Source organism: Quercus lobata, chromosome 12, assembly GCF_001633185.2.
Source record: "Quercus lobata isolate SW786 chromosome 12, ValleyOak3.0 Primary Assembly, whole genome shotgun sequence".
Lineage (NCBI taxonomy): Eukaryota > Viridiplantae > Streptophyta > Magnoliopsida > Fagales > Fagaceae > Quercus > Quercus lobata.
In genome coordinates, this window is record NC_044915.1 from 1,170,449 (window position 1) to 1,194,268 (window position 23,820).

The 23,820-nt window shown below is 36.7% G+C and overlaps 2 protein-coding genes and 1 long non-coding RNA gene across 3 annotated transcripts; 1 reads left to right on the plus strand and 2 right to left on the minus strand.

Annotated features, from left to right (window-relative positions):
* Window positions 1-2,614: 2,614 nt before the first annotated feature.
* LOC115969952 (cytochrome P450 CYP82D47-like) lies at window positions 2,615-5,184 on the minus strand. The gene is made up of 2 exons (XM_031089593.1): window positions 4,203-5,184; window positions 2,615-3,465 (listed from the first exon to the last, which is right to left on the minus strand). The coding sequence occupies exons 1-2, from the start codon at window positions 5,148-5,150 to the stop codon at window positions 2,839-2,841; spliced, it is 1,575 nt and encodes a 524-aa protein (XP_030945453.1). The 5' UTR covers window positions 5,151-5,184; the 3' UTR covers window positions 2,615-2,838.
* A 131-nt stretch (window positions 5,185-5,315) lies between these two features.
* On the plus strand, window positions 5,316-6,792 carry LOC115969953. The gene is made up of 2 exons (XR_004087092.1): window positions 5,316-5,659; window positions 6,536-6,792. It is a non-coding gene; the product is annotated as an uncharacterized LOC115969953 (long non-coding RNA).
* A 3,959-nt stretch (window positions 6,793-10,751) lies between these two features.
* On the minus strand, window positions 10,752-13,293 carry LOC115969961 (cytochrome P450 CYP82D47-like). Its single transcript, XM_031089605.1, has 2 exons — window positions 12,286-13,293; window positions 10,752-11,559 (listed from the first exon to the last, which is right to left on the minus strand). Exons 1-2 carry the CDS (start codon window positions 13,231-13,233, stop codon window positions 10,933-10,935), a joined length of 1,575 nt encoding a protein of 524 aa, XP_030945465.1. The 5' UTR covers window positions 13,234-13,293; the 3' UTR covers window positions 10,752-10,932.
* Window positions 13,294-23,820: the final 10,527 nt, after the last annotated feature.

The window sequence follows — 23,820 nt, forward strand, 5'->3', positions numbered from 1 at the left end:
TTTCTTTCTTTTGTTTGAAACAATCTCTAGTACTTTTCTGAGTCATCTACTTGTTCTGTATAAATATTATTCCATGATATCTCATTTTCTTTCTAATAGACTTGTGTGGCTTATATTTAAATATATATTCTGAAACAAATGATGATAGAAATTATGGGGTCTGCACTGAACGCTGGCACTGCGAAGTCCAGACTCTATGTGGGCATCCATTTTGGTTTTTTCTTTTTTTTGTTTGAAACAATCTCTAGTACTTTTCTGAGACATCTACTTGTTTTGTATAAATATTATTCCATGATATATCATTTTCTTTCTAATAGACTTTTGTGGCTTATATTTAAATATATATTCTGAAACAAATGATGATTGAAATTGTGGGGTTTGCACTGAACGCTAGCGCTGTGAAGTCCAGACTCTATGTGGGCATCCATTTTGGTTTTTTCTTTCTTTTGTTTGAAACAATCTCTAGTACTTTTCTGAGTCATCTACTTGTTTTGTATAAATATTATTCCATGATATATCATTTTCTTTCTAATAGACTTGTGTGGTTTATATTTAAATATATATTCTTAAACAAATGATGATTGAAATTGTAGGTCTGCACTGAACGCTAGCGCTGTGAAGTCCAGACTCTATGTGGGCATCCATTTTGGTTTTTTCTTTCTTTTGTTTGAAACAATCTCAAGTACTTTTCTGAGTCATCTACTTGTTTTGTATAAATATTATTCCATGATATATCATTTTCTTTCTAATTGACTTGTGTGGCTTATATTTAAATGACAGAGTGTTTTGCCTCTAGTTAGATACCTGTCAATTTTTTCTCTCCCTTTTAAGTGTGTAGTGTGTGTTTGTTTCTAAAAAAAGATATGTGGGAGGACTTTCGTCTTGGTCCCCAATCAGGTATTGTTCGCTTTGGAATGGGTAAGGATCGACCTACGTCCCACCCGCACGAATTTGCTCAATCCCACGTCGGGGAGAGACGCCTCCCACCCTTGCCTTATAAGCCTTTGGCCTAAGGAAGGGTGTACCGTAGGAGAGTAAAGGCTTATAAGGCAAGGGTGGGAGGCGTCTCTCTCCGATGTGGGATTGAGCAAATTCGTGCGGGTGAGACGTAAGTCGATCCTTGCCCATCCCAAAGCGAACAATATCTAATTGAGGGCCGAGACCCACAAGATATATGTCAAATTTTTTTACTTTCCCTTTTTAATGAAAGGAAACAAAATTATTAACCCACTAGGGGAAGAAAAAAAACATAAGCAACAATAAATTGTCGTAAAACAGCAAAGGAGGGCCCTCCAAAGAGTAGGAGAGCACAACCTTTTCATGTAGAGTTCTGAGCCGCAAGTTCTGAGCGGTAGATATCATGTATATATGAACCCATCATTAATATCATTTTGAATTTCACCACTCACAACCTACACTTTAGCAAGTTGTAGAAAAAATTGTGTTTCTAAATTTATTCTTTTGACAAAAGTGGGAGGGCTATGCCCTAAATCAAAAGAACATGTGATTCATGAGAATGCAATGAATATATATCTCACATGTAAAAAAAAAAAAGGTTATATTATATGTTGATGTTTTGTGATTGGCAAATTCCATGACATTATAATTTGAATCAAGTTTGTAATGTGATAAGTTGGCCCTCCAAAGAGTAGGAGAACACAACCTTTTCATGTAGAGTTTTGAGCCGCAAGTTCTTAGCGGTAGATATCACGTATATATGAACCCATCATTAATATCATTTTTAATTTCACCACTCACAACCTATCATTTTAGCAAGTTGTAGAAAAAATTGTCTTTAAATTTATTATTTTGACAAAAGTGGGAGGGCTATGCCCTAAATCAAAAGAACATGTGATTCATGTGAATGCAATGAATATATATCTTGCATGTAAAAAAAAAAAAAAAAAAAAATTGTTATATTATATGTTGATGTTTTGTGATTGGCAAATTCCATGACACTATAATTTGAATCAAGTTTGTAACGTGATAAGTTCAAATTGAAATGTTCAAGATGCAACTTAAAGAAGATAATTATTAAGGAATTTGACTGCCCTACAATTAACTAATGAATCCAAAACGGCCATCAAAATGGAATTTAAAACAAAGTAGAGATGGGGAGAGATATTTCAGAGGTCAGACTTATAAGATACTTTGTTAAAAGCATGTGCTTAAATGATTAAATTTACAATATCTCAATAGTTTAAACTTTTAGGATAATCGGTAATTTAACATACTTTCTCCTGTCGATTGGGGGTAAAACTTGAAACACAAGCGTGTAGTTTAAAAGGGAATGAACTTCTTTTAGGGTGACTAAGTTTAGGAGGCAATTATTCCTGCGACCACCTGCGCTGCTCTGATCACCTTGATTTCAAAAAAAAAAAAAAAAAAAAAACTTTTTTTTTTTTTTTTTTTTTTTTTGAGAAAAATCTTCTTAGTTTGTGTTAGATTATGATACAACATATTGAATGGTAGTGCTAACTTAATTTAATTTAAAAACAACACGATTGTAGTTAATTATTTGTTCGTGCATAAAATGTGAAGCCCAAGATTCAACATTCTATGGTGTATAGAAATTTCGATTTCTTATGAAAAAATCTCTCTTTGGAGGATGAGATTGAAAAAACTCAAATCTATTTATGTCTGAATAACCCAACATAATGAAGGTGGAGAAATAACCGTTTTCTCCCAATTATTAGGCATTGTTATTTCCATTTCACAATAGCAAACTCATGGTGTCCTGCAAAATGGCACACCCAGTAACAAAGTATAGACAAATCATGGCAAATTTTGATCAAATCACAATTCTTAGACCTGCACATGAACTATATTAGGTAGTCTTTAATCCATAAAGCTTGGAAGGTGTAGGCGAGGTCTGATGAGAACTTCAAGTGGGGTGGCTTTGCTATTTGTGAGACCAATTGTCTCAGCCATATCAACCTTTGCATTTGAGGGAATTGAGATATCATACATGTGTAGAAAACTAGCCAATGCTAAGTGAACCATTTGAAGGGCAAAAGATATTCCAGGACATACTCTTCTACCACTTCCAAATGGGAGCAATTCGAAATTTTGACCCCTAACATCAACATTCTTGTGGGTGGTGAGAAATCTTTCGGGCTTGAACTCTAATGGGTCTGACCAAATGCGTGGATCTGTTTGGATTTTCCATATGTTTGTGATTAATCGAGTGCCTTTTGGAACATGGTAACCACCTATAATGCAATTCTCAGTGAATTCACGTGGTCCTGATAGTCGACCTGCAGGATACAAACGTAATGTCTCTTTAACTATGGCTTGGAGATAGACTAGCTTACTAATGTCTGATTTGTTTACAATTCTTTCCCTGCCCACTTGGACATCAAGCTCATCTTGGGCCTTCTTCAACACATGGCGGTTGTTTAGCAATAACGCTATTGTCCAAGCTAGAGTAACTGTGCTAGTGTCACTGCCTCCAGCAATCATACTCTGCAAAGTGCATACCTTTTGTTAGAATGCAAATGTAAAGCAAAAAATTTCCTATGTTTTGGAGCTCCAGCTTGTAAGGAAAAGCAAAGAAGCATAGTTATATACATGAGGCAATACAAAATACTGTAACACGGCAAATTGTTACATTGAAGTAAGACATTACATGGTTGGATTTTATAGTTAATACATACATACAAATATATATATAAATATATATATATATATATATTTATATATATTTGCAATACACTTCTTTCTTTTTTAAAGTGCAAGGCCTAAAAAAAGACTATTCATCTACTATTTAAGGAAATGTCGTATATTAACTAAAAGTGAAGGTTTTCAGCTAAACAAACATTGCGTAGATGACTAATCATTTGTAAGAATGGGTAAAGGAATGGGCTGCCTAGCACCCTTAATTTGGTTTGAATATGATTTATGAGATTTAGTGTGCGTTTAGCATTGGATTAAAACTAGTTTTTTTTACTATTTAATTTATTAATTTTTGCTACAATCCTCACTATACTTTTTACTTTTTAGTACTATTCATTGTTTCTTCTATTTTAGTTTTATCTAAGTATTTTAACAAAAAGGTTTCAGTTGCAAGTAAAAAGTCAATTTTAAGGTGATTATTTTTGGTATGCCCTGCATTTGAGAGCCGCCTTGCTTGGAACATGTTCAAGCAAGGCCCCTTGCGCAAAAGCTACAAAACTTCGTGAAGAAGTGAAGAGAAAACGTACCAAACATGTGGCTTTGTTGATTGTATCAGCATCGTAACCTTCAATCTCAGCACCATCAAGGACAGAGAGCATTATGTCCATGAAATCTTCCTCCCCTTTATTCTCAGATGAAGCTCTCTTTCGCTTATGCTCTTCCAACCATTCCCCAAGAATTCCATCCAATTCCTTTGCAGTTTTCTTCATGGCCTTTTCATGTCCACCCAAATCTAACCACCCAAGGAAAGGAATAGCATCGGACACCACAAACAGCCCCAAAAGATGAATGAAGTCCCCCAAGGCCTTTTGGCAACGCCGAGCCTCTTCTTCATTAACCCCATCACTAGTACCAAAGTACCTCTTTCCAGCAATCATCTTAAGAATCACGTTGAGGTTCATATCCCCAAACCACTGCTTCAACTCCACCAAAATCAAGCCTGACCCGTTCTTTTTCTTGAACCAAAGTTTGTATAAATCTTTTATACCGTTCTCAACTTCGGAGACTCTAATGTGGGAAAGCATCTCAAGCCGGCGATTAGATAGTAGCTCTAAAGTGGTTATTTTACGCAATTCACGCCAATAGGGACCATGGGGTGCAAAGGCAAACACAGCGTAGTTATAGCACAAGTGTTTTATGGCAACTAGTTTGGGCCGCGAGGACACAGCCAAGTCATTGGTGGTGAAGCACTCCTTAGCCATCTCCCAACTGCTCAACACCAAAGCAGGGTGCAATCCAAGCTTGATTGTAAAAAGTGGTCCATACTTGTCGGCCATGGCTCCCAAAGTGATGTGGGGAGTCTGAGTTGCTCCCAACAGAGGAAGGTGACCAATTACAGGCCATGCACCAGCAGGAATTGGTGCTGTTTTGGCTAGGCCAACTCTGGACCTCTTTAGAAGATAGTAGGAGAAAAGAATTATGGCTAAAAGTCCAGCTATGGTAGCAGAATTTAGGGACAGTGGAAGAAAATCCATTTTAGGATAAAGTTGCAGGGACTCCTCTGGATACCTTTTGTGAGAATCCTTCATGTTTATATATTCATTGTTGGGTGCATCATAGCCCCGTGGGTCCAGCCCACACCTTATCAAAGCTCTAAATGAGCTTATCTTGCGAGCTTGTAGAAAGAGACATGACTTTAGGCGTGTGGGACACGCTGGTTTTTGGCTGAAGCAAAACAAAGGCCATTTTGGGAGAAAATATTAGTTCCTCCGGGAGGACCACTGATGTGAAAGTAACACATATCATTTCTTTTGTGATTCAGCTTCACATCAGCTCCAAACCAATGGCTTAAATCTCATCCGTTTATTCAATCCAATGATTCTCCATGACCCTGGCTACAACTGGAAGCCTCCAAGGCTCACACGACCACTACCGGCGGTGCTTGCTGGCCTGACCTTCTCCTCTCTTTAGGTCTCTGTTTTTTCGCTTTCTCAAGTCCAGCCGTGGCCAAGCTTTTGCTTGCACCGCGACACCACCATTTCTGGTGATGCTTCTCACCATAAATACCACCATTGGTTTAAATATAACAATAATTTATTTTCATCATTTGGGTTTGGCAGTAACTCAATGTTCTTTATTATTTTAATGTTGATTTTAGAAATACACAAAAGATGTTTGTGAAAATGTTTGATAGAAACTTTGAAGTAATGTTAAGCTCACTGATGATAAAAATAATTGGGATTTTTGCCAATTTCTGTTGTTTTGGCATGTGGTTTAGACACTCTTTTACCTCTCAAGGATTCAATTACTCATAAAAATTATTCAATGTTCATGTGTTTGAGATTTTGTCTATTTTTTCTGTATTGTGAAAAAGTGAGAGCAACAAGAACATTTCACAAATACCTCTGTCTTGTTATTGTTTCCTTTGTTTTCTCAATAATTTTTTCTGTTATTGATGTTTCATCTTTATATTGTACAAGGGGAAAGGAATTAGACAAAAAATCAATGCTTTGGATTTTAGACTTTCATGACTGCATAGCCTAGGAAATGAAATAAAAACTTCTTTCAGATAGCTTATTGCTACATATATGGCCATTTTTTCTCATGAACATGGAGTAGAATAGGTAGGTCAAAGAGTTTCTAGATAATTTTTGCAAAATGCACCCACAACAAATCTCTTTTAAGAACTGGAAATATTAATTCTAGTAGAACCCATGGAGGGCTGGGGGAAGTTGTAATTCCAAGATATGTTAAATATATGTAAAAGTTAAAAATAAATAAATAATGCTTTTAGATTGGAACACTGAGTGCCAAAGAAGTTATATAGGCTTCTTTAAATTTGAAAGGCTTACTTTGCTTAAATTTATGCATGTGATGTGAGGCTTAGTTATAAACTTATAATTTCATTTGTAATGTACAGTCAAGAAGCTGGAGGCGCACCAACTATAACTTAATGAGTTGGTCATGCCATTTAAGTTTGTAGAAGAACTTGATCTTGAAGCTTAGAAGAGCTTCTTCTTATTTTTTTTCTTTTGTGGGAATTATGTATCATGAATATATGATGATGGGAAGATTTGTTTCTTGTTAACAAAGTGTATATTTCAACAAAACTATTGTTATATGGCCTTGTGGTCGAAGTGTACATTCTAATAAAATTTTGTTTATTTTTAGAACAACTTCATTTCTTATCTACTCTCTTGAATTAAATTTTGATTGTAAAATTGGCCAAGCATCCTTTGAAGACTCTTGATATGTATTCCTTGTTTTTAAAAGAATAAGAGTCATGTAAATACTTTGATATAATTTGTGTTTTTGAGTCATCATTTTTAGTACTTGCTCGGTTGCTCCAAGCAAATTCATGCACAAAAAACAATTCCATTTAGTCTAGATAAAAATTCGAAATGCATTAAATAATGCATATAACATAAACAAAATTGTATACATTACATATATTTGTCAACACAAAATCAGCTTAGCCGCACAAAATCAACTAGAACATAAAGATGCAACAAATTGCTCTGCTCTTCAATTCCGTAGCAACAACAGAAGGCAAAAACACAACACCAGCTGGCCAGAACAAGTCCATTTCATACTCTTTTTTTTTTTCCCTTTACTCAAGATATATGGTGATAAATACAAGATGTCCTCATTATTGTTGATAAAGCTGTATATGGGTGATAAATACAAGATGGCCAGCAAAGGCTAAATTTTTTTCTTGTTAACAAGAATCAAACCACAGCACTTTTCTAATTTTATTAACTGCAGTCTGCAACCACAAGAGAGAAAGCCTCTTATACAAATTAAATTTTGCCATAACACTCCGCTTATTCAAGAGTTGCTATGTCAAAGTTGGTTTACAAATTGTTTTGAGGAGTCTTCTTTTGCATGCACGCCTCACCAAGCGCACCTCACCAAGCAAAAAACAATTGTCAGCTAGATCCTATAGAGATACATGTAGCTTTAAACCAATGGACGTTCATGCTTCCAAATCATCCAGATCAGCATTCATCACAACTGCCCTCACAAGTATGGAATGAGATTCAATGAACGGTATCTACAGGGAAAAAAAAAAAGTTTGTGAGAAAAAATTAAGATATTCAGGCCAACAGTTTAAGTAAACTAACAAGTAATAACACCCATGGTGACTCCAAGGAACTCTAACAAAACACTAGCATTTTAACAAATTTGTCAAAACACTAGCATTCTAACAAATTTGTCAAAGGGTTCACACATAAAAGTCATCAATCAGTCTACTACTGGTTGTGTGAAAAAAGAAAAAAAAAAAATCCACAATCCCTATTGTAGGAATGTGAGAATACCACATGAGAGAACAATTATTACCAAGAAAAAATTACCGTGAAACAAATCATATTTTTTTTTATATCATTTTTAGTAAATTTTGGCTATTCCAATGCTATTAGTTTACTACCAACCAAGAGCACTAATAGTTTTCAATGTCTGCACCCATCTAAAAGCATGAAGGACTAAAGTAAAGACTCACCTTAGATATTTGCTAAAAAGGCTTACTGCAACCAGCAGACCACTTAATGTAGTTAACAAATAAATGGTTTTTCATTTTTGTGCTATTTTGAATACAAAATCATAGCTTTTATGAGAATAATTTGTCTACCGTCTGCCTGAGATAAGTTCTAAATGATAACACACTAACTCGAAAATCCAATTTCCATACACATAACATCACAGTTTTAGCATCACATTAACATAAAAATCCACACAAAAAGAAGGTAGAATACAAAGAGATAAAACTAAAAACTCTATGAAGCATTTCAACAAACACCTTCAATGCCCACCCGAAAACCAGCTTTAAAAATGCAATAATAACAATTATTGTTAATACCAGAAATCCAACTGCTTGTCTAAATTAGCTCATATAAAGAAGTTATTGCACACTACAGGCTAAAAACATTAGGAACCTAGAAGCATAGGATTCGACCAATTATTTTTATCATCAGTGAGCTTAACATTACTTCAAAGTTTCTATCAAACATTTTAACAAACATCTTATGTGTATTTCTAAAATCAACATTAAAATAAAATAGAACATTGAGTTACTGCCAAACCCAAATGATGAAAATGAATTATTGTTATATTTAAACAAATGGTGGTATATATGGTGAGAAGCATCACCAGAAATGGTGGTGTCGCGGTGCAAGCAGAAGCTTGACCATGGCTGGACTTGAGAGAGCGAAAAAACAGAGACCTAAAGAGAGGAGAAGGTCAGGCCAGCAAGCACCGCAGGTGGTGGTCGTGTGAGCCTTGGAGGCTTCCAGTTGTAGCCATGGTCATGGAGAATCAACGCTGGTGTCCCACGTACAGCAAGGTTTGGTGGAAGAGAGAAAAATTTTGAAATTTGGTGACTGTACCAGCAGGGATTTTCCGATGAGAAAAAGGCCAGCATCGTCGGAACTGGAGATCCGGGCCAGTGGCTGTGCCGTGAAGAGAGAAAGCTTCAATTTGTGAGAGCGAGAGAGAGAGAGAGAATTTTGATTTTTGTTCCAGAGGAGGAGATACAAGCAGACGCAGGGTTTGAAATACTTTAGGGGGTGAAATTGTCTTTTTATAATTTGATAATGTGTCAAATTTAAGAGCCATTGGATTGAATAAACGGATGAGATTTAAGCCATTGGTTTGGAGTTGACGTGGAGCTGAATCACCAAAAAGGACACGTGTTACTTTCTTATTGGTTGGCAGGAGCAGGGAGGACCACTGGAGGAACCAATAATTTCTCCCATTCTGGAGCTGCCAAGCTCACGAGGAGTCCATGGGTCACCTTTTCTGGAGCTGCTGCCGTACCCAAGAAATTTGGGCTACTTCGAAGCTCTTCCCCAGAAACCATGCTTGGATCCTTTTTGGACTTACTGTGGAGTTTTCTCATGTCCGTAGGCTTGGCAATAGGCCAGCCCATCTCTTAGCAGAGCATGCTTTAGGCATTGTAGATTTATCTATTCGAATAGAGGAGAATCCTTGTTTTATTGATCAAACTCTTCTAAATGATGTATCTGTAGCATTTCTTGAGCAATATTAACTTTTGCAGTCTTTCCAAAAGAAAAAAAAAAAAAAAAAAAAAAAAAAAAAACAAAGGTCATTTGGCTATTTCGTTTTGGACTTTAGTAATCATTTATTTTAATTCACACAATAAACATGGAGGGGATTTAGGATTTTTCACACGTATATATGAACCCATCATTAATATCATTTTTAATTTTACCACTCACAACCTATCACTTTAGCAAATTGTAGAAAAAATTGTCTTTAAATTTATTCTTTTGACAAAAGTGGGAGGGCTATGCCCTAAATCAAAAGAACATGTGATTCATGTGAATGCAATGAATATATATCTTGCATGTTAAAAAAAAAAATGTTATATTATATGTTGATGTTTTGTGATTGGAAAATTCCGTGACATTATAATTTGAATCAAGTTTGTAACGTGATAAGTTCAAATTGAAATGTCCAAGATGCAACTTAAAGAGGACAATTATTAAGGAATTTGACTGCCCTACAATTAACTAATGAATCCAAAATGGCCATCAAAATGGAATTTAAAACAAAGTAGAGATGGGGTGAGATATTTCAAAGGTCAGACTTATAAGATACTTTGTTAGAAGCATGTGTTTAAATGATTAAATTTACAATATTTCAATAGTTTAAACTTTTAGGACAATCGATAATTTAACATACTTTCTCCTGTCGATTGAGGGTAAAACTTGCAACACAAGCGTGTAGTTTAGAAGGGAATGAACTTCTTTTAGGGTGATTAAGTCTAGGAGGCAATTATTCCTGCGACCACCTGCGCTGCTCTGATCACCTTGATTTCAAAAAAAAAAAAAAAAAAAAAACTTTATCTTTTTTTTTTTTTTTTTTTTTTTTTTTCTGAGAAAAATCTTCTTTGTTTGTGTTTGATTATGATACAACATATTGAATGGTAGTGCTAACTTAATTTAATTTAAAAACAACACGATTGTAGTTAATTATTTGTTCGTGCATAAAATGTGAAGCCCAAGATTCGACATTCTGTGGTGTATAGAAATTTTGATTTCTTATGAAAAAATCTCTCTTTGGAGGATGAGATTGAAAAAACTCAAATCTATTTATGTTTGAATAACCCAACATAAATAAGGTGGAGAAATAACCGTTTTCCCCTAAATTATTAGGCATTGTTATTTCCATTTCACAATAGCAAACTCATAGTGTCCTGCAAAATGGCACACCCAGTAACAAAGTATAGACAAATCATGGCAAATTTTGATCAAATCACAATTCTTAGACCTGCACATGAATTATATTAGATAGTCTTTAATCCATAAAGCTTGGAAGGTGTAGGCGAGGTCTGATGAGAACTTCAAGTGGGGTAGCTTTGCGATTTGTGAGACCAATTGTCTCAGTCATATCAACCTTTGCATCTGAGGGAGTTGAGATATCATACATGTGTAGAAAACTAGCCAATGCTAAGTGAAACATTTGAAGGGCAAAAGATATTCCAGGACATACTCTTCTACCACTTCCAAATGGGAGAAATTCGAAATTTTGACCCCTAACATCAACATTCTTGTGGGTGGTGAGAAATCTTTCGGGCTTGAACTCTAATGGGTCTAACCATATGCGTGGATCTGTTTGGATTTTCCATATGTTTGTGATTAATCGAGTGCCTTTTGGAACATGGTAACCACCTATAATGCAATTCTCAGTGAATTCACGTGGTCCTGATAGTCGAGCTGCGGGATACAAACGTAATGTCTCTTTAACTATGGCTTGGAGATAGACTAGCTTACCGATGTCTGATTTGTTTACAATTCTTTCCCTGCCCACTTGGACATCAAGCTCATCTTGGGCCTTCTTCAACACATGGCGGTTGTTTAGCAGTAACGCTATTGTCCAAGTTAGAGTAACTGTGCTAGTGTCACCGCCTCCAGCAATCATACTCTGCAAAGTGCATACCTTTTGTTAGAATGCAAATATAAAGCAAAAATTTTCCCATGTTTTGGAGCTCCAGCTTGTAAGGAAAAGCAAAGAAGCATAATTATATACATGAGGCAATACAGAATACTGTAACACGGCAAATTGTTACATTGAAGTAAGACATTACATGGTCAGATTTTATAATTAATACATACATACAAATATATATATATATATATATATATATTTATATATATATTTGCAATACACTTATTTGTATTTTAAAGTGCAAGGCCTAAAAAAAAACCATTCATCTACTATTTAAGGAAATGTCGTATATTAACTAGAAGTGAAGGTTTTCAGCGAGAGCGTAAATGACTAATCATTTGTAAGAATGGGTAGAGGAATGGGCTGCCTAGCGCCCTTAATTTGGTTTGAATATGATTTATGAGATTTAGTGTGCGTTTAACATTGGTATAAAACTAGCTTTTTTTTACTATATAATTTATTAATTTTTACTACAATTTATGAATCTCATTAGTCTCTTTGATACTATTTATTGTTTCCTCTACTTCAGTTTTATCTAAGTATTTTAACAAAAAGGTTTCAGTTGCAAGTAAAAAGTCAATTTTAAGGTGATTATTTTTGGTATGCCCTGCATTTGAGAGCCGCCTTGCTTGGAACATGTTCAAGCAAGGCCCCTTGCGCAAAAGCTACAAAACTTCGTGAAGAAGTGAAGAGAAAACGTACCAAACATGTGGCTTTGTTGATTGTATCAGCATCGTAACCTTCAATCTCAGCACCATCAAGGACAGAGAGCATTATGTCCATGAAATCTTCCTCCCCTTTATTCTCAGATGAAGCTCTCTTTCGCTTATGCTCTTCCAACCATTCCCCAAGAATTCCATCCAATTCCTTTGCAGTTTTCTTCATGGCCTTTTCATGTCCACCCAAATCTAACCACCCAAGGAAAGGAATAGCATCGGACACCACAAACAACCCCAAAAGATGAAAGAAGTCCCCCAAGGCCTTTTGGCAACGCCGAGCCTCTTCTTCATCAACCCCATCACTAGTACCAAAGTACCTCTTTCCAGCAATCATCCTAAGAATCACGTTGAGGTTCATATCCCCAAACCATTGCTTCAACTCCACCAAAATCAAGCCTGACCCGTTCTTTTTCTTGAACCAAAGTTTGTATAAATCTTTTGTATCGTTCTCAACTTCGGAGACTCTAATGTGGGAAAGCATCTCAAGCCGGCGATTAGATAGTAGCTCTAAAGTGGTTATTTTACGCAATTCACGCCAATAGGGACCATGGGGTGCAAAGGCAAACACAGCGTAGTTATAGCACAAGTGTTCTACGGCAACTAGTTTGGGCCGCGAGGACACAGCCAAGTCATTGGTGGTGAAGCACTCCTTAGCCATCTCCCAACTGCTCAACACCAAAGCAGGGTGCAATCCAAGCTTGATTGTAAAAAGTGGTCCATACTTGTCGGCCATGGCTCCCAAAGTGATGTGGGGAGTCTGAGTTGCTCCTAACAGAGGAAGGTGACCAATTACAGGCCATGCACCAGCAGGAATTGGTGCTGTTTTGGCTAGGCCAACTCTGGACCTCTTTAGAAGATAGTAGGAGAAAAGAATTATGGCTAAAAGTCCAGCTATGGTAGCAGAATTTAGGGACAGTGGAAGAAAATCCATTTTAGGTTAAGGTTGCAGGGACTCCTCTAGACACCTCTTGTGAGAATCCTTTATGTTTATCTATTCATTGTTGGGTGCATCATAGCCCCGTGGGTCCAGCCCACACCTTATCAAAGCTCTAAATGAGCTTATCTTGCCAGCTTGCAGAAAGAGACATGACTTTAGGCGTGTGGGACATGCTGGTTTTTGGCTGAAGCAAAACAAAGGCCATTCTGGAGCTGCCAGGCTCACGAGTCCACGGGTCACTTTTCTGGAGCTGCTGCCGTACCCAAGAAATTTGGGCTACTTCGAAGCCCTTCCCCAGAAACCATGCTTGGCCCTTCTTATCCTTTTTGGACTTACTGTGGTTCATTGTTATGGTAGAACAGTGGGATCAGAATCGGGTTGAAAAGGTGGTCATGGTGGCCTGGGCCATATGGCAGAACAGAAATGAACACAGAGTTGGGGGCAAGGTAAAGAATTGCAATGCTGTGGTTCATGGAGCAATGGATTATTTGCAAGAGTATCAAACCTGTTGCATGAAGGTGGAAGAGCACAGACCAGTTTTGATCGAGAACTGGACCCCTCCACCCCCTCGGCATTACAAAATAAATGTTGACGGAGCGGTTTTTGGAGCACAAAAAGCTGCTGGGATTGGGATACTAGTCCGTGATGCAGAGGGCTATGTGGTTGGAGCTTGTAGTAAAAGAAATAAAGCTCCTCTTAGAGCTATGGAGGTGGAAGCCAAAGCTTTGGAGGCAGGTGTACAGTTTGCAAAAGACTTACTTATCCATGACATTCTCCTTGAGAGCGACTCACTGAACTTGATCAATGCTTTAAAGTAATTGGCCCCTCCCCCTGCATCTGTTGCTGCTATAGTGTATGGTGTCCTTTCTTCCCTTCATGACTTTCGGAGCGTGGAGTTTTCTCATGTCCGTAAGCTTGGCAATAGGCCAGCCCATCTCTTAGCAAAGCATGTCTTAGGCATTGCGGATTTTTCTATTCGAATAGAGGAGAATCCTTGTTTTATCAAACAAACTCTCCTAAATGATGTATATGTAGCATTTCTTGAGCAATATTAATTTCTGCAGTCTTCCCATCAAAAAAAAAAAAAAAACCAAAGGCCATTCGGCCATTTCGTTTTGGACTTTAGTAATCATTTATTTTAATTCACACGATAAACATGGAGGGGATTTAGGATTTTTCTTTAACATTATGGACATTTGGTTTGTGTGGTCTGTTTTTATTTTAGGTAACTTCTATGAATAGTGATAAATGTAATACAAGTTTTTTTTACATTAAACTTATAAATTGTTGTGTCACCACTTATAAATAATAGACAATTCAAATATTTAGTTATAAGGTGATTGAAATCTATTAATTACATTTATTATCACAACAACTTATAAATTTTATGACTACTTTTAACCTATTTGTTATAGTATAGATATCTTTCAAAAGAATGAGGCCGTCTTGTATTCCTTAAAGATGCTTCAACATAATGCATTTTGAATGATATATCCTCATCATCTGTTATTCTAAAAAGTTGGGTAAGGTATTATGCTGAAACTTTTATTGAAAAATGATTATGTTGAATGAGTTTGAAGAAGTGTAGATTATGTAGAATGCATTTTCTCACATTCAACCAACTTTATTAGTATGACTATATTTCCCTCCATTCAATACAACCCACTTCCCTCTCTATTTTTCCTCACATTATCCCCACCACACATTCAACCGACCATCACCCCCTTCAATTTTATCACTTTCTTTTTTCTTCACTATCTCTCTATCCCAACGATTCTCGATCTCTATCTCTCTTTCCACTCTCTTTTTCCTTTTTCACCAGTTCTCTTCAATCTCTTTCCCCTTAATTTATTTATGGCGAAAACCACATTTTCGTCCCTATATTTTCAAGCGATTCCACTTTGGTACCTAACTTTTATTTCCACCGCTTTTAGTCCCTGATAAGCCAAAAACGTATTGACCCATTGTGATAAATTAACCAATTAATTTAGCCAAGTGAATTAATTAAGTTAATTAACATGCAAACGCGTGGTAGCACAAACAAATCACCAATAAACTAAGTATGCAGTGAAAAATAAATTTGACACGGTGATTTGCTTATGAATGGGGAAAACCTACAAAACAAAAACCCTACCGGGTGATTTTCAAGTCACCACTCCCAAAATTCTACTTTTATCCGAACAAACGGTTACAAGTAAAGGAATTCCAGTACCTTAAACCAACTTACAGTTGAACCCTTACCCCAATACCCAATTGGACTTGTTCTGTAGTGACAATTTCTCATTTCGATGCATAGCTCCCAAGTACGTGACTAACTAATTGCACGGATCCCAGTACGCGACTTCAATCACCAACTAGAGATGGTTGTTGGCTGTAAAATTCTTCAGTTCCTCCCAACGATGAAGATCAAGAAGATGCTTGGTCACAAAACCCTACGGTGTACAAACATAACAACTTCTTCACAAAAAAGATGAACTAGGACAAATTCTATCTCCGGTCACAATTTGCATGAACAAACTTTGCTCAACACTTATGCAACTTGTGAACACTTTGACGACTCTTAAAATAATCCTTTTATATGTCTAGGGTTGTGAGAAAAAAAAACTCAAACACATAAGCATGGATTAGAGTCAAAATAGAACTGGAATTCTGTTTTTCATAAACCTCGACAGATATCCTATCTGTCGAGTTGCTGTCAAGCCACGAGGCTGAACAGCTCTACAGGTCTTGATAGATAGCTAACTGTTGAGTTCTAATGAACAGCACTTATTCAACTTGAATCTTGGACAGACTTGCATGACTTTAACACTTGATCTTGAAATACAGTTTCTTGAAGTATTAAACACATCCTAGATCTACCCAAATACAAGTAAAGTGCATTTTGTCAAAGGATTAGCCAATTACATAAAATAGTGACATATGTTCCTAACAAGTGAAACACATATGTCCTAACAATCTCCCATTTTGGCAATCCATGACAAAACCACAACAAATAAATGAGATATAAGAGAAGTCATAAATCACTCAACTTATGTTCACTTGTTGAATACAATAAAATCTATCCTAACACAAACTCTTGAAAAACTTTGTAAGAAGAGAGTTTATGGCAAGTAGACTTTGACAACTTGTATTTCTGAAACACTTTAAACAAAACTTATCAAGGCATCTTTGTGTGAAACAAAAATAATAGATTGCATACAAGTAATAAGAACCATGTGTATAAAGAAAGGAAAGAAACAACACATGCAAGGATAGGTGAAAGAAACATACATCCTCATTTATAAAGAAAATAAGTACAATGTATGTCAAAATGGTCACAAGACCCATGTACAAGAAAAAAAAGTATCTAAAATAGAGAAAGGAAAAAGATACATGTAATGCTTACTACATCCCTCATAATATCAACACTCCCCCTAACAAAAATGCCCTATACTAGCCCTCCCCCTAAGAATGACTACTCTCATATCCAAAACTACTCCTCCTTTTTGTTACGAGTGATAAATGGTAAGAATGTCAAGTAGACATCTCATCGGTAGAACTAGCATCTCCATCATCATCATCCTCATCCTCAAAATCGGAAGTCACTGGAGGAGGTGGAGGAGATGCCTCAAAAGCAAAGTCACCCATGGACGCCTACCGTCGTGTAATATGATCGACACGAACGTTCACCTGGTACAACTCTATAGAGAGTGTATCAAAGCGAGCATCCATGCACTGCAGCTGCGCCATGATGTCTCCGAGTGACACATCGCTTGTAAAAGAGGAAGGAGCAGATGTGGATGGAGCAGGATGAGATGGAGCTGAACGGGAGGGAGGAGTTGCAGAATCCGACTGCCATGACATAAACTGCGCCTCGCTACATTTAATGATAGCGGCGTCTATGGCACACATGACAGAAAAGTGGTTGGAAGAGAGAAAAGAAACAGAAAAATGGCATAAAATCCGAAGGAAAAATGAGCTTATCACGGGTAACTGTATCCCCAAATACATCTATAAGAGAAAGAATAAAATGTGAAGGAAAATTTGTGGTGAGGTGCTTTAACAAGGAAAGAAAAAATCGAGTACGAGGCTCTGTGATAGAGTTATTGTGAGAGAGTGTGTGTAAAACAAAAGTTTTCACCATATTCATGAATCTAGGACCTTTAGCAAAGGCCTTACAAAACTAACAATCACCCCAAACAGAAGGGCGCTTGCAGAAAGCAAACATCATCTCATCTTTGGACACAGTCTTTAGACGCTCACATCCAAGGTAGTCAGGATACTCTACCCTCGGAACATGGAGCACATCGGATACTAACTCCGGTGTGACAACAATGCACGTACCTCGAATGCGAGTAGAAAAGAGAGGTACTGAAGAATCAATTCCGTATATTTTGGAGTAAAACTCCTGAATCAGCACAAAAGGACATGTGACCGGGACGTTACACAGTGACTCCCAACCCCGACTATGAATGACATTGGGTAGGTCAGTGTCACCGAAGTCTGCCAAAATGACTCGGCGTTCCAAATGAACACCTTATCGAGAAAAGTTCTTCGAGAAGTCCTTTCGGGCATCCTTATCACGGAACCGAATATGAGAATAAGTAGGATTAGAAGAAGACGATGCCCCGGAACGAAGAGGGTTCTAGGACGGATCTGACTTATGCTTAGGTGCCATAGACACAACTAACGTAAACAAAAAAGAGACGGGAAGAAAGAGACAATCAGAAAAGTCCCAAAACAATTCAAATATAACCAGTATATTGAAAAGAGAGTATGTATGCATGGGGAATGCATGAACATGTGATATGCAAAAGAAATTGCGTCATGGGCTCAGCCCAATCCAAATCTACTAGCACACAAGTAGTTCAACATGTACAACACACAACTAAATGCATGAAAATACAGTTATAATGCACATGGAATGCAATGCATGAAGTTTTTAAGATTGAATCTTCAAAACCCATCCAAAAATTGCACAAAAATCTCTTTGATTTTGAAAAAACCCCAAATTTTGCAAAAATCCCAAAAACTTAGGTTTCAAAGAATGAAATGCATGAAAATGAGAGAATCGAAGCTTACCAAGTAAAGAAAAACTTGATTAATCTCGAAAAATGCTTAAGGAAAAAGTTAGAAGTGAAAGAGAGAGTATTTGGGAGATGAACAGGTGTGGACAGATTGAGAGAGATTGAGGAAATGAGAACCGAATCGCGCTTGTCCTTTATATAGATCCTTAGTAATTCTCAACAGATAGAGGCGTCAAGAGGTGTCGAGCCATCTGTCAAGGAAGGTGTTGAGAAAAACAACGTCGACAAATGTAGCTGTCGAGAAGATGTCGAGGAACAAAGCAAATACACAAGAACAGAAACTCGATCAATCCACCAGCTGTCAAGAAGCTATCGAGGATCCAAGAAATTTCTCAATCAATCCACCTAGCTGTTGAGGATCTGTCAAGATTGCGATAAGAAACAGCTTAAGATCTCGACAGATAGCCAAGTGTCGAGATTGCTTAAAATCAGTTTTTCAAGAAGGGAAAAACACAGATATAAATGCAATCAAGCATGCAACTCAACCAAGGATCCAGTCAACATTTTAAGCTCTTAAAAACATCTCTCAACAACAATTTTAAGCACAATGATCCCAAAAACATACACACTCACACTAAATAAGTCTAACCAATTTTATATTTCAAAAACAAGTTATGACAGTTTAGTAAGCATATATTAACACATGTAAAACCTTGTGATGACCAAATCACATTGTATCTATACATGTATCAAGAGTAGCAAAGAATATTACGTATTGTGTGTGAAAAATATCGCAAGATTTTCAATGTGTCAATATGTTATGACGATTTGAGATATGAGAAAATCACTTTAATTCACACACAATCATAACTGTTTAATAGAGACTATCACCTTCGAGGTACATCCTATAACTCCCACATCTCCTAGAATACACACTTACAATCATATTTAAAGTATTTTGATCTTTTTGCTTTTTATTTTTCTTTTTAAGTAAATCATGCATGGGCATATAAGAAATAGAAAATAAATACCCAATTATGTTAAGCTTTTGACATTCTAATTTTGTTATGCCGAAGCACACAAATGTCATTGACATTGCACTTTTGATATGCCGAAACATATAGATGTCATTTCATGATTGACGGGCAATAGTGGTGAGATGGTTATTTATGCCTTTCTCTTAGGATTTTCTAATCCTTCCTATCAAAAAGAGTGATACAAGTGTTAAGTACAAGAGATCACTTAATCTTACTCATCACAAACAAGAGTCACAAAGCTTACTCACTTAGTTGTGCATAAAGATGCTCATCTAAGTTACAAGAGATACAAAGTTTAGAAAATTTTGTTTCAATGGCCATCCATAATACACAAGTACCAATATACACAAACACACATTGTTTTTGTATTTTTCTGATTTTTCAATTTTTTTTTATATCAAAAAACAAAATAAACAAAACTAAAAATAAACAAAAACAAGTTAAACAAAACAAAGTATAAAACTAGACTGACTCAAAACTTGAAAGCAAAACACATAAGTAATGCACACACAAAAACAAGAAGTGAGAAAGAGAAAAGTGATAGAATCACTTGGAGCTTTTTTCCTTCCACACCTTGGAAGAACCTTTCCTTTGAGTGAACATTTGAACCGGCGGTAAGGGGAAAGAATTGAAACCGTTCAAGTTTGAAAGGAACATGAGGGCTTTAAGAAGATCTCCAAGGGGAGCAAGAGAGGATTGAAGCTGATTCTGGCTTCTAGATGCTATCATGTCGTTACTCTGTTGAATGGCTAACCACTTATAGCAATTTGGTCTAGTATGACTAGCAACTCCACAATGATGATAAAGATACTGCTTCTTCTATTTAGACTTTTGAGAGTTAGTCTTCTTAGCCCTAAGGTTTTTAGCTTCCTTCTTATCTTGTTTAGGGGGTGCTTCTAAGATAGATTTATCTTTGTCTAAGTTCTCACTAGCTAAATCGGTTTTAACATCATTGTTCTTAATTTCAACATTATTGTTAGGAGGAACAAAAACAGTAGTACTAGTAGAAGCAATATTAGAAGAAGAGAAACCATACCCCAAACGTGTTCGATTAGAAGCAGATTTCTGAAGATTGGGCATCTCATTAAGTTTTGCACTTGAAGTCCTCTCCAATTGAGCTCTGACTTGAAACAGCTCCGCTTCAAGCTTTTTGGTTTTCTCAACCAAGAAATTGTTCTCGAACCTCAGTGCTCCAATAATCTGATTAGTCTCATCAAATTTTGTAGAAAGCTCTTCATGATCAAGTTCCACATCACTGAGCTTCTTAGTGGTCAGCCTATAAAGTTTCTCATGTTTCTTAGAAATCTTGTATAATTTCTCATAGGCTGTATGGATATCATCTTGATCATCCGTCTTCTCAAACTTGGACTCCACCAATTCCTCTTCTTCATCCACATCTTCAACAATCCCATCAGTAGAATTGACAGTGGCAGTGAAGGCATTCAAGATTCCGTCATCCTTATTGTCGGAATCATCCTTAGGCTCAGTGTCGCTCAAAGTAGCAGCAAGTGCCTTACTCTTCCCAATGCTCTTAAGATATGTAGGACACTCCTGTTTCATGTAACCGAAGCCTTGACACCCAAAGCACTTAGGTCCTGCGGGAACAGTGTACTTACTGCCATCCCTAGCATCCTTCTTCCCTTTGTCATGGCTCTTAAACTGAGAAGAACTGGATTACCTACAGTCCTTGTCGAAGCCCTTCCCATTGGCATTCTTCATGAACTTCTTGAATTGCCTGGTGATGTAGGACTTCATCTTAGAATCTTCATCGTCTAAAAACTCATCCATGTCACTACTCTTGGCCTTCAATGCCATGCTCTTACTTTTACCCAATTTCCCAATTCTAGTTAACCCTAGATCGTAGGTCTGTAGATTGCCAACTAGCTCTGTCAAAGGAATCTTATCAATGTCCTTTGATTCCTTGATCACCGTAATCTTGGCATGGAATCTCTCAGGTAGAGATCTGAGCACCTTTCTCACAATCTTGGGTTTAGGAATGGTTTCCCCAAGATTGAAAGCTAAGTTCACTATGTCTTTGAACTTGGCATAGAACTCATCGAACGACTCATCCTCCTCCATCTTAATCTCTTCAAAGATTGTAGTGAGCCTCTGTAGTTTCGAATCCTTGACAGCCTTGGTTCCCTCATAGGTTGTCTGGAGGATGGCCCATGCCTCCTTAGCAGTTTCAATAGATGATATCTTCTTGAACTCCTCATTGGTGACTACACTGAATAAAGCATTCAATGCCCTGTTGTTGAAGTTTGCCGCCTTGATCTTGGCATCATCCTAATCGGCCGGCACTTCCTTTAGCTTGGTCTAGCCAATCTCTACAGCTTACCACACCTTTTCATCTAAAGACTGCAAGAAAACTCTTATGCGTACTTTCCAGTATGCATAGTTAGTGTCATCAAATAAAGGAGGTATAATTAATAACTGTCCTCTATCCATGACAAACATGGATCAATGGATCAAACATAGCAAGGATTAACCCTAATCAGAGTGTGCTTGCTCTGACACCACTTGATAGGCCAAAAACGTATTGACCCCTTGTGATAAATTAACCAATTAATTTAGCCAAGTGAATTAATTAAGTTAATTAACATGCAAACGCGTGGTAGCACACCTTTTCATCTAGAGACTGCAAGAAAGCTCTTATGCGTACTTTTTAGTATGCATAGTTAGTGCTATCAAATGAAGAAGGTATAATTAATGACTGTCCTCCATGATAAACAGGGATCAATGGATCAAACACAGTAAAAATTAACCCTAATCAAAGTGTTCTTGCTCTAATACCACTTGATAGGCCAAAAACATATTGACCCCTTGTGATAAATTAATCAATTAATTTAGCCAAGTGAATTAATTAAGTTAATTAACATGCAAATGCGTAGTAGCACAAAAAAATCACCAATAAACTAAGTATGCAACAGAAAATAAGTTTGACACGGTGATTTGTTTACAAATGGGGAAAACCTACGCGGCAAAAACTCCACCGGGTGATTTTCAGGTCACCACTCCCGAAATTCCACTATTATCACAACAAGCGGTTACAAGTAAAGGAATCCCAGTACTGTATACCAACTTACAGTTGAACCCTTACTCTAATACCCAATTGGACTTGCTCTGTAGTGACAATTTTTCCTTTCAATTCACGGCTCCCAAGTACGTGATTAACCAATTGTGCGGATCCCAATACGTGACTTCAATCACCAACTAGAGAAGGTTGTTGGCTGCAAAATTCTTCAGTTCATCCCAACGATGAAGATCAAGAAGATGCTTGGTCACAAAACCCTACGGTGCACAAATATAGCAATTTCTTCACAAGAAAGACGAACTAGGGCAAATTCTGTCTCCAGTCACAATTTGCTTGAACAAACTTTGCTCAACACTTGTGCAACTTGTGAACACTTTGACGGCCCTTAAAATAATCTTTTTATATGTCTAGGATTGTGAGGAAAAAAAGTCCAAATACATAAACACGGATTAGAGTCAAAACAGAACTGGAATTTTGTTTCTCATAAACTCAACAGATACCTTATCTGTTGAGCTGCTATCGAGCCACGGGGCTGAACAACTCTACAGGTCTCAATAGATAGCTAATTGTTGAGTTTTAATGAACAGCACTTCTTCAGCTTGAATCTTGGACAGACTTGCATGATTTTAACACTTGATCTTGAAACACAGTTTCTTGAAATATTAAACGCATCCTAGATTTACCCAAACACAAGATAAGTGCGTTTTGTCAAAAAATTAGCTAATTACATAAAATAGTGATATATGTTTCTAACAAGTGAATCACATATGTCCTAACAGTCCCTATCCTGAAAAACGCGTCTCATTTTTGTCCCTACCTTTACATCAAAGACGGAAAATGCACACATGACAAATGGAGTGCACTGTTGACACACTAAAAGCTGACGTGGCCATTAAAAAAAAAAAAAAAAAATGTTATTTGGCATTAAAAAATGCCACGTCAGCATCTAAATAAAAAAAATCAAAACAAAAATAAAAATAAAAATTCACATGAATTAAGATCTAAAAGTATCTTGAACAAGAACACCAACTCAATCCTAAGATCTCAAAATTGAAAACCAAAAACCACAAATTGCACAAAAACCATTGCCATTGCCACAAAATCTCTACCAAACATCAAAACCAAAACTTCTGCCAAACTCCACAGATTGCACAATTTCTCCAACCCACCCAAATTCTTCACACGAATTCAACCCTCATCAAAATCAAATTCCAGAAATCCATTAAACCCCATTCAATGAGAAACCCATAAATTCATTAAAAAAAAAAAAAAAAAAAAAAAAAAAAAAAAGGAACCCATAGACCAAAATCAAACCCCAAAAATCCATCAAAGTGATCAAACCCTCATCACAATCAAATCTCAAAAACCCAGTAAGCCCCATTCAATGAGAAACCCATAAACCCATATTTCATTCTCTTCTCTCTGAATTCTAGGGCTTGATAAATGGAGGTTTGCGTGATTGATCGGCAAGAGTGATTTTTTTTTTTTTTTTTTTTTGTATTTA

What these genes read in the sequence shown, in the direction of transcription:
- LOC115969961 (XM_031089605.1), bottom strand. Translation starts at nt 13,233, where the DNA reads ATGGATTTTCTTCCACTGTCCCTAAATTCTGCTACCATAGCTGGACTT. An exon ending in TCAACAAAGCCACATGTTTG is followed by an intron (nt 11,560 to 12,285) that starts GTACGTTTTCTC and finishes TGCACTTTGCAG; the next exon opens with AGTATGATTGCTGGAGGCGG.
- LOC115969952 (XM_031089593.1), bottom strand. Translation starts at nt 5,150, where the DNA reads ATGGATTTTCTTCCACTGTCCCTAAATTCTGCTACCATAGCTGGACTT. An exon ending in TCAACAAAGCCACATGTTTG is followed by an intron (nt 3,466 to 4,202) that starts GTACGTTTTCTC and finishes TGCACTTTGCAG; the next exon opens with AGTATGATTGCTGGAGGCAG.